Source organism: Elgaria multicarinata, chromosome 4 (assembly GCF_023053635.1).
Source record: "Elgaria multicarinata webbii isolate HBS135686 ecotype San Diego chromosome 4, rElgMul1.1.pri, whole genome shotgun sequence".
Taxonomy (NCBI): domain Eukaryota; kingdom Metazoa; phylum Chordata; class Lepidosauria; order Squamata; family Anguidae; genus Elgaria; species Elgaria multicarinata.
This window is the reverse complement of record NC_086174.1, coordinates 39,991,800-40,006,256: the sequence shown is the minus strand read 5'-3', so window position 1 is coordinate 40,006,256 and position 14,457 is coordinate 39,991,800. Positions and strand designations below refer to the sequence as shown.

General features: G+C 39.7%; 1 protein-coding gene across 7 annotated transcripts in view; it reads left to right on the top strand.

The window, feature by feature from the left end:
- CDC42BPA (CDC42 binding protein kinase alpha) overlaps window positions 1-14,457 on the top strand; it is a 195,599-nt gene that overhangs the window by 109,685 nt on the left and 71,457 nt on the right. For 6 of the 7 annotated variants that reach the window (XM_063124145.1, XM_063124144.1, XM_063124143.1 and 3 more), the window contains exons 12-15: window positions 6,062-6,195; window positions 7,400-7,642; window positions 9,060-9,170; window positions 10,335-10,582. In XM_063124145.1, the coding sequence (XP_062980215.1) occupies window positions 6,062-6,195; window positions 7,400-7,642; window positions 9,060-9,170; window positions 10,335-10,582 (736 nt within the window). The remainder of the gene's footprint in view (window positions 1-6,061; window positions 6,196-7,399; window positions 7,643-9,059; window positions 9,171-10,334; window positions 10,583-14,457) is intronic. The other variant, XM_063124140.1, reaches the window with a different exon arrangement.

Below are 14,457 nucleotides of genomic sequence, written 5' to 3'. Positions count from 1 at the left end.
TAGAAAAAGTTGGTTACGAGTTTATGGCCCAGTTCACACATCACGATAAGCAGGAGAAACTTGAGAATCCTGGCTTATTGGGATTGAGCAAGCAGATTGCTAGATTGCTCCCGATTGCCTGCATGGGCTGGCAGAATGAGCCAAAGTAGGAGCAGTTGGTCAGTGTGCACCAGCGTGCTGCTCATGAATGACAAACCAGAATTCTCTGCAGTTCTGGTTTATTGTTACATGCCAACACGGTCTCTATACTGTAACATAGCTGACATATTTTAGAAGTATTTTAATTTTTAATTTGCTATTCAACTGATTAGCACTTTGTTTAAAAAATAAGCACTTTAAGGAATGTGTTCCTTCTGTAGTTACAGAAATAATAAACCAAGTAGGGCATACAAACACAAATGATATTAACATTAGAAATAAAACCACCTGAATATAGTATGAGTATGATCAACAGGATATTGTCTGCCAGCCTTGAGTAAATGTAACATTTTCCCCTCATCTTGTTTAAAAAACATGCACAAACATACAGAGCACCCTGCTATTTAAGTTGCTAAACCATGCACCATTACTTATGATTTAGATGGCATCCTACATCCCAAAATGTTGTGTCTGAAAACAGATGTTGCGCTATATACCATGTTGTTATGTTATGTTATATTATATCATAAAGTAAAATAACATCCAGCATGTCACACTGTTGTATGTTGTTTTTATACACCATAAACATGTGACCCCTACAGAACACTCAGCTAAAGATTGTGTGTGTGTGTGTCTGTGTGTGTGTGTGTGTGTGTGTTTAAACAATTTGGGGCACAATGTTTTTAAACCTCTCTGTATAGTTATTTCTTTTATTACATATTAAAATGATTGATCTAAAGTATATTTTACTGATAGACATTTATTCTCAGGTTCCCATCATGTGAATAGAGCCACCATTGTGCATTCTATAGAATTGTTTTGTTCTATAGAATTCTGTGTTTCTGATGCTGTAGCAGTCATTTAATGTAGTTCTAATCTATTCAGACAATAGTCAGAAATTTACTGAGTTTGCTTTTAAAAGTTTTAAAATATAATGATAATTTTATGAGCAAACTATGTTATACATAAAATAACTTAATTAGCAGACAGGCTGCTTTGTGTCCTCCAGATGTTTTAGGCTACAGTGCCCAGTATTCCTGACTACTGACCCAGCTGCCTGAGGCTGATGGCAGCTAAAGTCCAAAATATCTGGAGGTCACCAGGGTGGAGAAGGCTGTCTTAAAGCAACAAAGTGATTTTAATCTGTAAAGAGCACTAAAATGTATTGCTTATTTTTCCATTTATTTATTTATTACATTTATATATTGCCTCATAGCCGAAGCTCTCTGGGCGGTTTACAAAAGTTAAAAACAGCGAACATTAAAAACAAATATAAAAATTTAAAAACAACAATATCCATTTAAAACAAACTATTTCCCCCCAAATTTCTGGGTTTTGCCTGAAAACGTTTTTTTTCCCATGGCCTCAAAATTTTACATCACTAGAATGAAATTCCATGTACTTGGAATTAAGCTCTTTTAAAACTAGTAAGTCTTAGGGCATGTCAGCCCTGAATGTTTTTGTTCTTCTGGCTGGTTCAATGCTTTTTTTTTTTTTGTCTTTCTAGTTGCTGTGAACAGTTTATTTATTTCTGGTTGTATGTTCTTTTCTGTACTAGGCTCATCTCTTGCATCCTCACACTTGGGTTATTCAAGTCCAAGTGAGATGTGTTTTCTTGTTTCTGTCATCTTCCTCTGCCTTTCCATTAAAAAGCAAAACATAAACACTAGCAAAAGTTGTGCAACCAACCAAGCACTCCAGATGGTGACTTCTTTGTATTCCTTTGCTCTCTCATAATATTGTACAGTGAATACTTAAGGTAACGTTTAGAAATGCAGTCATATAAGGGCCTTGCCATTGATCATTCTAGGTTGCAATTGTTCCTCCTTTTATACGCAATTTCATTCCTCATTAATACACATATTTGGGAATTAGAGTTGAATGTGATTGTTTGGCTGTGCATCATGACAATTAACCACCCGCTTCAGTTTTTCAATCAATTGGATTGAATTAAGACGGTGGTGGTTATATTGTATTCCTAGAACTTCACTTTGGTTTTGCAGTTTAGTATGTTGCTTCGCCACAAATTCTTCTGAATTTTTAATTTCGATTATTCAGGTCAGAGCCTTATTACCATGCAAATAAGACCAGTCGATAAGACATTACAGGTGCCTACCCTTAGGCATTGAGATACCATGCTTCATAGAATAGCAGAGTTGGAAGGGGCCTACAAGGCCATCGAGTCCAACCCCCTGCTCAATGCAGGAATCCACCCTAAAGCATCCCTGACAGATGGTTGTCCACCTGCCTCTTGAAGGCCTCTAGTGTGGGAGAGCCCACAACCTCCCTAGGTAGCTGATTCCATTGTCGCACTGCTCTAACAGTCAGGAAGTTTTTCCTGATGTCCAGCCGGAATCTGGCTTCCTTTAACTTGAGCCCGTTATTCCGTGTCCTGCACTCTGGGATGATCGAGAAGAGATCTTGGCCCTCCTCTGAAATAGTTTAGCCCATTACATTCTTTGTCTACCTTGCAAATAAATTCTCTTGCATATGGTATGCAAAACAATGTAGCCAAAATCAGCCTGTAGCAGGGCAAATGTAGCATTTTGGAGGTCAGGGATGACCAACCTCAGGATGCCGAGGACACCGCCCTCCCAGTTGCATCCATGGGAGCACCATAAGAATAATCAGCAGTTTGCCAATATAATATGGCAGCAAACCAGTACGGTGCACTGAAAGGGCCAAATTTAGCTTGAGAATAGACTACAGTTATGCTCCATAGCACTGAAATCACCAAATTCTTTTGCAGGCCATGTATTGCCCACAGCCCACAACCTCCCTAGGTAGCTGATTCCATTGTCGCACTGCTCTAACAGTCAGGAAGTTTTTCCTGATGTCCAGCCGGAATCTGGCTTCCTTTAACTTGAGCCCGTTATTCCGTGTCCTGCACTCTGGGAGGATCGAGAAGAGATCCTGGCCCTCCTCTGTGTGACAACCTTTTAAGTATTTGAAGACTGCTATCATGTCTCCCCTCAATCTTCTCTTCTCCAGGCTAAACATGCCCAGTTCTTTCAGTCTCTCTTCATAGGGCTTTGTTTCTAGACCTCTGATCATCCTGGTTGCCCTCTTCTGAACACGCTCCAGCTTGTCTGCGTCCTTCTTGAATTGTGGAGCCCAGAACTGGACGCAATACTCTAGATGAGGCCTAACCAGGGCCGAATAGAGAGGAACCAGTACCTCACGTGATTTGGAAGCTATACTTCTATTAATGCAGCCCAAAATAGCATTTGCCTTTCTTGCAGCCATATCGCACTGTTGGCTCATATTCAGCTTGTGATCTACAACAATTCCAAGTTCTTTCTCGTTTGTAGTATTGCTGAGCCAAGTGTCCCCCATCTTGTAACTGTGCCTTTGGTTTCTATTCCCTAAATGTAGAACTTGGCATTTATCCCTATTAAATTTCATTCTGTTGTTTTCAGCCCAGCACTCCAGCCTATCAAGATCACTTTGAAGTTTGTTTCTGTCTTCCAGGGTATTAGCTATCCCACCCAATTTGGTGTCATCTGCAAATTTGATCAGCGTTCCCTGCACCTCCTCGTCCAAATCATTAATAAAAATGTTGAAGAGCACTGGGCCCAGGACTGAGCCCTGCGGCACCCCACTCGTTGCCTCTCCCCAGTTTGAGAAGGTTCCATTGATAAGTACTCTTTGAGTCCGATTCTGTAGCCAACTGTGGATCCACCTAATAGTTGTTCCATCTAGCCCACTTTTAGCTAGTTTGTTAATCAGAATGTCATGTGGTACTTTGTCAAAAGCTTTGCTGAAGTCAAGATATATGACGTCCACAGCATTCCCACAGTCCACAAGGGAGGTTATCCTATCAAAAAATGAGATCAAATTAGTCTGACAGGATTTGTTCCTGACAAATCCATGTTGGCTTCTAGTAATCACTGCATTGATTTCAAGGTGTTTACAGATTGACTTCTTTATAATCTGCTCCAGAATTTTCCCAGGGATGGATGTCAGACTGACTGGTCTGTAGTTCCCAGGTTCCTCCTTTTTGCCCTTTTTGAAGATAGGGACAACGTTAGCCCTCCTCCAGTCATCCGGCACCTCACCCGTCTTCCATGATTTTGCAAAGATAATAGACAAAGGTTCTGAGAGTTCTTCCGCTAGCTCCTTCATTACTCTTGGATGCAGTTCATCGGGCCCTGGAGATTTGAACTCATTCAAGGAAATTAGGTGTTCTTTGACCATTTGTTTATCAATCTCAAACTGCAATCCTGCCCCCTCAACTTCTGCTTGACCAGTGCAGACATGGATTATCAAGGAGAGGGCTTTTTTTGGCCTTACCTAGAAACATTCTTCTTTGGGAGGGCACCTTACACATTTTCTGATGGCCTTGCACCATAAGCTTAGGGCCTCTTGAATAATAATAATAATAATAATAATAATAATAATAATAATAATAATGCCTTTAGTGGATAGGACATTACTTTACTGAAATTAGTGATCCTGCTGGAAAGGTTTACTGATCCACCAGAAAATAAACTTACTATGAGGATTTTCATTATGTAATTTTTAATGGGTGGCCTTGATTTTTTTAGGTATTTAAACTGCTCAATGTATTATTGGGGCTCTTAGTATATTATATTATATTATATTATATTATATTATATTATATTAATTTCATTTGTATACTGCCCAATGGTGGAAGCTTTTTTGTTTGTTTGTTTTTATTTTAAAAAATATCCCACCTTTCTTGAACAATTCAACGCAAGTAACAGTCATAAAACAATAAAAAGTGTCAAAAATATATTGAGAGAAAAAAAGAAGAATAAAACAGGTATACATATAAGAATCCAGCTAAAAAATGTTACCTTTAAATATCTATAGACAGATGGGGGGAAAATACATTAAAATACCAGCAGAGTTGAAACATCTTAGGACTCTAAAGCCTTCCTAAATAGGAAGGTATTTGTCATACAACAAAACACCATTAAAAGAAGAGGCCACGCAGGCTTCCTTTGGGTGGAAGTTTCAAATCCTAGCGCAGCTGCTGACGCCCTCTCCTTAGCCCCAACCAGACAAACCTCAGGTTTTGGAAGGACTTTGAAGAGCACCACGATTACCTTAGTAAGCATGAAGGCTCAAATGGGGTCAAGTAGTCATTCAGATATCCAGGTCCTAAACTTTAAAAGTCATAACTTGCACTTTGAATTGCACCCCCCCCCCCAAAAAAAAAAAATTAGAAGCCACTGTAGTCGTTTCAATAAGGGATTCATGTGCTCCCAATAAGCATTCCTGGTTAGCAATCTAGCTGAAGCTTTTGGATAATTTTCAGTGAAATTGATCTCTTGTATTATTTGTTTATTCAATTTATACCAAGAAAATGGTGCTCAATGTGGCTGTTTTGTCTTTACTTTATGGTTCTTAATTTTTGTAAGCCACCTTGAACATTTTAACCAAGCAAAACTGCCATAAATACTTGCAAACAAATGTGTTAAATACTGAGGTTAAGAGTGGCCATGCGACATGTGGCATTCTGTTGTTTCTATTGGTTTGACTCTTGCAGATTTTCAAACTAGACCACCATTTTTCTATCCAGCAAACAGCAAACTGGCAAGTAATACATGGGGATAGGAAGGTAGGATATACTTAGGTTTTGAACTGTTTAAAATGCAAGTATGTAACTAAAGCATATAGTCCTGATCAGCAGTATATTTTAGAGAAGGGACAGTTTATAGAAGAGATGGAGGGTGGTATGCCACCCCTCCTTTTAGATTTGATGGCCTGTTAAGCAACAATCAACACTACACACACACACCCTTTCCTCAGGATTAGCAATTAAAGCTTCAGTGGGTACTTCTCAGAGGGCTGGATTTAGCCCTGGGACCTTAAATGGCTAACCACTATTGTACAGCACTCAGCAGTAAGTGTTCTATTTTACCATGTGTTGTTTAGCAATGATTTTCTTTCATAGATTCTGGGCGACTGGAGCAGCAACTTGAAGAGGCCAGTTCTGCAAGACGAGAATTAGAAGATGCTGCCAGACAAATCAAAACGTCTGAGAAACAAATCAAAGTATTAAAGCAAGAGAGGGACGATCTTAATAAGGTAAAAAGGATGTCATTTGTGTTGTTATTTAAAAATAACTATTCGTGTCCATTTCACTTGTAGAGCATTTCAGCCCAGATTAAAATGGTCTTAACAGAGTTATGCCGAAAAATGATTAGGCTGTATAAACATATCAGCCTGTCTGCATTCTGAGTGCATTTTCTGAAATGGTTATTATTAAAAACATCACAAGCATTGCCAAATGTGTGGTCCTATATGATTGATTCCAGATTTTAAACTGTTGCACGGGGTCACTGCTCTTTGCATAGAAAATCCTTATGGACTCAAGTTAGGATGATTGTTACAGTGCAAACCATGGAAGAACTATGTTGGGAAAGTGATATAATATAAAGTCTGAAAATAGTGAGAAAATGGGGTATGGACATCCCAGAGGCATTGGATGAATATGTGTCTATGAATACTCCATGAAGAGAAAAAGGAGATGTTCAAATTCTGTGATATGGGAAATAATTTTGGAGACACGTGCAATTTAATAAAAATGAATATGAAAATCTGACATCTTAAATTACAGCTGCTTTGTGCATTTTTGTAAAATCAGTTGTTATAGATAATTAAATGTTGCCACATTTGCTTGGGACAACTGTTCTGTCAAAACAAAATTGACAACAATTGTGCTCATCCTGAATAGAGAGGTAGTAGATGCTGGATGCTGTGTTTGGTAATAGGTGGAAGATCACATAAAAGCTTGGGTCTCTCTGTAATGTCCATTTAGCATATTTGCCTGATTGAATCGGGAAGCAGGCGATCTTTGGCTTGGTACATCCAAGCGCTCCTTAGCAGAGTACAGAAAGCTAGCATACTCTCTTTTCCATGGCAATTGAAGGTGGTGAGTGGTCCTGCAAACATACCCTGTCCTTGATAGCCAGCCCTTGCCAGCAAACAGTAATAGACAAGATGGAGCCTGAAAGACGATAGGGGTGTAAAGACTTGGAGGCAAGCTGCTAACAGAAACGTTTTACATTGACCATGAATATACATAATTGATGGAATTAAGATTTGGCTTATGAGGTTCCAGTTGAGTGCTAACATTTACACTTTTAGTCTTTGCACAGTATATCTTGTTTGGGGCTGAGAAATGTGTTTTAATTTTTGTTCACATTAATTTTAATAGGAACCTTAAATACCCATCAAGTTGCAGATTTCTAAAATGTAAGGATATGTAATCCTTTGTTTTTGACTGTAGGAACTGATTGACTCTAGTGAAAGATTAAAGACCCAAACCAAAGAGCTGAAAGATGCACACAGCCAGCGGAAATTGGCTATGCAGGAATTCTCTGAGATGAATGAGCGACTTACTGACTTACATTCACAAAAACAGAAACTTACCCGTCAGGTCAGAGATAAGGAAGAAGAAATGGAAGTGGTGATGCAAAAGGTTGAAGGCTTGAGGCAAGAGCTACGCAGAACAGACAGAATGAAGAAAGAAGTAAGTTATTTGTGGGATAGCGACTATAGGAGAGAGTTTTCTCAAAATAAGGCTTATTTCCCAGGCTTCTTACTTGATAGAAGATTAGTAATTAGTGAATAATTCAACCTTTCTGCTGCTTCTCTCTCTCTCTCTCTCTCTCTCTCTCTCTCTCTCTCTCTCTCTGTGTGTGTGTAATTCTTTATAGGAATTTTTTGTTTATCTCCAGTATTGCATTTTTTTTCAGTCTACTACTCTGAAGACTGGGAGATTTTTTTCAAAACTGAGGACAATATCCATGCTTGCCTGTGCACCAGAGTGCTGTTATTCTCAAGGCTTGCTTGTTGGTTTCCTGTGGGCAGCTGGTTGGCCACCATGTGAGCTGAATGCTGGACTAGATGGACCCTTGGTGTGATCCACCATGGCTCTTCTTTTGTTCTTACCAACAGGGCCCTTTGTGCACAATGGGGAACTAGCAGTTCTAAAAGCAACCTGAAATCAGCAGCAACTCATTTCTAGATCAGGGCAGAAGGAAGCTCCACTGTCCTCTCCTGGTCTGGAACTAAATATTTCGAGTGTGGCTTTTTGAATTACTTGCTTTCTGTTGCATGAGTGGTGAGTCTCGTTGGCACAAAAAAATGAGTGAAGCCATAGAGGATACTTCCCTGAGTGTTTCAATTTTCTGATGAAGAGTGGCTAAACAAAATGTGAAATGGTCTGATACTAAAATGTATTAGTTAAGTAAGATTAATGGATGCAAGGCAGATAAAGTTGAATAATCTGATAACAGAGTATGAACTCTTTTATTCAGTTCTGTGAAAAGAAATTGCAGAAAAGCAAGAAATAAGGAACCTTTTTCTGTGTTGAAGTGAATGGGTTTTCAATATAGTATCTGTTTACAAAAGTAAGTGTCTGATTATAGGTGTTACTTTATATAATTTATGTATTAGCATTTATTATTAATATCTTATTAATGATGTATGTGGACAAATTAGCTATGCATTTGCATGCTATGGGAATTGTACATAATAAAGTAAATAACAAAATTCTTATTGTTTAATAATAGAAAATAGGATTATCTGCAGCTCTTAGTGGAGTTAGTTAGAGAATGTAGCAACATCTTAAAGGTTTGCTTGCAAGAAATTGGAGTCAAATAAGAACCTTAGTCTGCAGTCCTATACCTACTTACCTAGGAGTAAACCCCATTGACCTCCATGGGACTTACTTGTGAGTAGACTTGTATAAGACTTTGCTGCTAGGGTTACTTGCAAGTCTGTATGCAATTGGGGATGTTCATTGCCATTGCCTTCTACCTAAACATCCAAAACAATTCACAGTTAAGGACAAGATACTGAAAATACACAAGCTCTTTTTGGGATGCATTATTAAAGAAAAAAGTTCAAAAGGATGGTTATGATTTCAAACATTATTTTTGTAGCTGGAAGTTCATGCTGAAGCTGCAGCTGCGGAAGCATCCAAGGACAGGAAACTGCGTGAGCGAAGTGAGCAGTACTCTAAGCAGCTGGAAAATGAGTTAGAAGGACTAAAGGTTAGTCTTTGTTGACTTCACCATTTTAAAATGTAATCATTGCCTATTAGATCTGAAAAGTCACTGTCAAACACAGGACAAAAGCATATGTAGATTAGTATATTGTTGTAAAAGTACAGACTTTTTCCCTGTAGAAGCTCATTGTTGTGTAATGATGGGGGTTGGCGAATCCTAAGGTATTTCAACAGTCCGTCTCATCTAATGTATATGCTCCCAGACGTAACTATAGTGAACTGACTATATAGCCCATTTCAGTGCACTTTGCACAAATATAATCCAAGGAAGCAAACAGGTTTCTCCATAGCCAGGCCTCTCCTGAAGTAGAACTATGCTTTTACTGTAAGAAATCCAGTAGACTTAAAAATAAATAAATGTTTTTTTCAATATGTAAATGTACTTTGACAGAATACTGAAATAACAAGGTAATTAGGATTGTTATCCCACGCACACTTACCTGAGAGTAAGCCTCACTGAACACGGTGGGGCTTATTTCTGAATAAACCTCCATATAGGCTTCAGCTAGACCTAAGGATTATCCCAGGCAAATGGAGGGGTTGTCCCAGTCTGCTCCCAGGATCCCCTTTGTGTCATTTGGATACACAGGGATGATCCCGGGATATAGGCCTGGTCTAGCCATGGCCATAGTCACACAGCAGTATTGTTAGATATGTAAGGGCCAATGGAGGCTGATGGCTCCGATTTTGGTGGGTCTGAATCCATTCTGGGATTTAGTCAAAACCAGCTAGAATTTTAAAAAGGCTATCCAACCTGTTGAAACTATTTTAGGGATAAGGTTCAACACCTTGGATAGCTCCTTTAGAGTTCTGGCTGGTTCTGACTAAAACCCAGAATGGATTCACAGTTCTGCCAAAATTGGAGCCAGCAGCCTCCACTGATAAGGGCTTATACTTCATTTAAGCAATTCATATCTTGGAGCAGTATAGAGTGTTAGTCCTGGCTGTTGCTTTACTTTGACATTGATTTTGGAACGACGAGAGAGAGAGAGAGAGAGAGAGAGAGAGAGAGAGAGAGAGAGACTTAATTGCAGTCGGTTGCACTTTCTCATTCTTTTCTACATCCAGGGTGACTTTTTTCTAAGCTCATGCTTTCATAGTTCTTCAGTTCATGGAAACTAATTCTGAGATGTCCCTTTTTTATATATAGCAGAAGCAAATTGGTCGCTCCCCAGGGGTGAGCAGCACAGAACATCAGCAAGAGATCACAAAATTAAAAGCTGACTTGGATAAGAAAAGTGTTTTTTATGAAGAGGAGCTATCTAAACGAGAAGTAATACATTCAAATGAAATTAAAAATCTGAAGAAAGAACTGCGTGATGCAGAAAGTCAACAGGTTGCTCTCAAAAAAGAAATCCTCATCTTGAAAGACAAGTTAGAAAAGACAAGGAGAGAAAGGTACGTGCAATCCTGTTATTTTGTCACTGGCTTAAATTACCATTTGTGATGCCTGCTGTGCATGGATTTCTCTGCAAGAGTTTAGCAAAACAGATTGCCACAGTTACAAATAAAGTGGCTACATTCAAGACATGCAGTCAGGGTACCCAAATGGTATCATTTTAATCTAGATTAAGGCAATGAAAAAATTGTTTCAGCATCTGAAGTGTAACTAAAGCTGCAATGCTAAGCAAACATACTTGGAAAGAGGACCCATTAAAATCAGTGGTACTTCTGAGTAAACATGATGAGAATTGGGTTTTAAGTAATTCAAACTGATCTCTTGACAACTTTTTTTTTTTATACTAGGGTTATACTATAGTTCTGATAGATAGTGTCCATGAGCAATCCCCGTTGCTTTGATCCTTCATTTCTTGCAACCAACTTCCCTTATCTGTCTGTCCATCATTTCTGCACGAGGAATATTAGTTCTTCCCAACAACCCTGTGAAATGGGTTAAGCTGACATGTTATCCATGGAGTTCCATCGCTGAGCAGGGAATTAGATACAGCTCTTCCTTGGCCAAGTTCAATACTATATCCTTACTGCACTACCCATTGATACAGGTGCATTACTGTATTCCTTCGATTCTAAGACATACTTTTTTCCCCATATAAACATCTCTAAAAACGGGGTGCGTCTTAGAATCGCGGGTGCGATTATTACTCTTAGAATCAAAGCTTTTTTTCTGTCGGTGGTACTGAAATTAGTGTGCTTCTTACAATCGATGGCGTCTTAGAATCGAAGAAATATGGTAGTTCACATGATACTATGGGCTGGATCTAGAATCTGCTTCCCATGGGCTCTTTCCATCCATGAGAGGCTTCTGATCTGCTGGGAGAAATCCCACTGGCTGAATGGAAAACGCTACAACCTTTGTTGTTCCCCCCCCCCCCCCGCAGTCCCCAATTCCCCACTCCAAATCTGTTCTGAAGGATTGGAAACTGTGGGGCAGGTGGCACGGGGCTGCAGAGGAAAGGGCAAGTGTCCGAAATTGCCTCCTACCCCCTTTCTGCCAACAGGAGCGTTCTGAGCAGAACTCTGCCCAGGGAACACTCTCGCTGGTGAAAAGGAAGCTGGATCCAACTCCGTGCATGTACTCTGCTTATTATTATTATTATTATTATTATTATTATTATTATTATTTATTTATTTATTTATTTATTTATATATAGCACCATCAGTGCACATGGTGCTGTACAGAGTAAAACGCCTGTGTGGCGTTACCCAGGTCCTGCAGTAAATTTCAGTAAAATGCATTTGTGCAGTTGCATGCATGATCTTTTGAGCCTGTTCTTAGTTTGAGTTGGATGGTTCAAAGGAAATGGTGGGGGTGGTTTGGGGTATCCATCATGCTTTATTATTTGAAGTGCATTCATTTTCACTCCATCTCTCTCCCTTCTGCTTGCCCGTCTCAGTACCTCATAACCTACTGGACTGATACATAGCTTTATGAGATAGCTGAATAAGAAAACCTGAGAAAGTAAAGAACCTACACCACACACATATACAGGTACCATTGGCCTGCAGCATAATATACTCTACAAAGTGAGCATAAAAGGTCCCTTGGGAGAATTAGTGGGAATGAGGAGCTGAGCAGTACTCCACTTCTCTCCCAAATCAAGAAATACCTTTTTTTTAAAGTTGGAATGATAGAGGCCAGTAAGGAGCTAACATTGCTTAGTCTGGACTTAAACACATTGAAAAAACTGGAGCTTCCAAGGTTGTAAATGTGTTTCCTTGATTTGACTTCTAGCTCCTACCCGCCCCCCACCACACACAAAGCCCCTGGATCATAATTTGTCTTTGACATGAACAAGTAATATATTAAGAGTTCAGCTGATGCTTATATTTAATGCTAGCACAAGAACAAATACTTAAGGTGTCCTGAGGCTGTTATGTTCCAGAGATCATCCAGTGCTAACATTCTTTGTCAATCCACTCTAAATACAAGCCCTTTTTATCTGATTTGAGAAGATGAGTTGTTTTCTCTCTCCTGTGATGGAAAGTAGTGGCTCTGAGAGTATCCCTCCGTGGTATTTATCAGTAAAATACAAGTTAATTGCAACAAATTTATGTCTACTGTAATAAAAATGTACAGTGCTTTAATGAAAGTAGGCCATGCACTGCTTTACCTTACATTAAAAGTAGTTTGTAGGGTTCTTCTTCATGGTCTCTGTGCATCAGACATATGAGCTCTGAACCTGCATGGAATCCCAGCCTTTCTGGACTCTTGTTTTTCTGGCTGTTGCATTTGTTTTAAGTTTTATTTTCGTTAACAATAGCCTGAAGGCATATGGCCCTTTTTAGAACAATAGCCTGAAGGCATATGGCCCTCCTAAAATGCCCATTTCTCCTCCAAGAGATGGGCATTTATTGTGTCTTCTGTGCTTGGGAGAGCGGCATAAAGTGGACACCTGCTCTTTCTGTCGCGCATTCACAAAATAAGCAAGGTGCAGTTGTTCCACCAGAATCCATGCTGTACTCTAGGAACAGGCTTTGAAAACAGTGAAACCCACAGAGGGCAGGGATCCACCACCTAGGCATAGATACAGTCTTGACAAGCTCCCCTGGAGTTACAACATGGATGTGGGCAAGGACATGTATCAATCACTTTACTATTATCCAGACAGTTTCATCAGACCAGTATCGACATACACCTTGCTATGTTAATAGTATCTGGTGGCCCTAGAAACAAGTTTACATGGCAGAACAATTATACTTCCCCGAATAAGAGGCAGTCAACTTGCAAGTTCCTTACTATCACAAACAGAGAACAGAAAATTGTTGATTCCTGTTTACCAGTATCATCCAACATATTTTTTTACTGTCTACTGAGATAAAGATGCTGTTCATCACAGAATTTCATTTTCTGATTAGATACTATCCAATTTTCTATTTTCTATTTTTGACTTTTTGATCAGTATGTGCTACATCTTTGAGAAGACAGGTTACCTGTAACTATAGTTCTTTGAGTGGTTGTCTGTGCACTCACATATGAGCTTTGTGCCTGCATGGAGCCTCGCTTGGGAACTTTATATGTATAGCTGGCAGGAATCCTCCCCCGCCATCCAGTGTGCACGTCCCTAGCAGGTTCCTGCTTATTCCCTTAGTTCACTGTGACTACCAAATGCAGCCTCAGAACTGAGGAAAACCTCAGTATCAATATCGACAGCAACATGGAAGTGGGTAGGGTGTGTGACCATTCGAAGAAGTAGTTATAGGTAAGCAAACTGTCTTTCTTCTTCATGGTCTCTGTGTATCACACATGTGGGCAAATAGTAAGCTGACTTACCGGAGGCACACCCAAGCAAGCAGTCAGCTCTAGCCTGCACGTCTAGTCTGTGGTGGCTGGTGAAAGTGGATAGCTTCAACCAAATAGCCAGCCAAACCCAGTTCTGGAAGAAGAACTTCCCTATCAAACGCCATTGACGTAGCCATCACTCATATGGAAGGAGCTCAGATCGGGTTCAGGAGTAGGAGTCCTGACAGCTTATAAGCCAGTTTGATGGTATGCACCACCCAGGAGGAGAGTCTCTGTGACAAAATGGGCAATCCTCGTTGCTTACTTCCATAACAGAGGAACAGGCAAGTTGACTGATGAACTGACTCAGTCTGAAATTTGTAAAATGCCAGTGTATGCCAAACATCCAGGATGTGAAAGGTAGATTCAAGAGGCACTGAAGGTGACAGAAAGAAAGCTGGCATAACTACGTTATGGAACTAAGAGACAACCTTAGGTAGGAAAGCAACACTGAGACAGAGTACCATCTTGTCACAATGTAAGGTAATGTAGAGTAGATCAATGCATAAAACATTAAGGTCACTAGATCTCC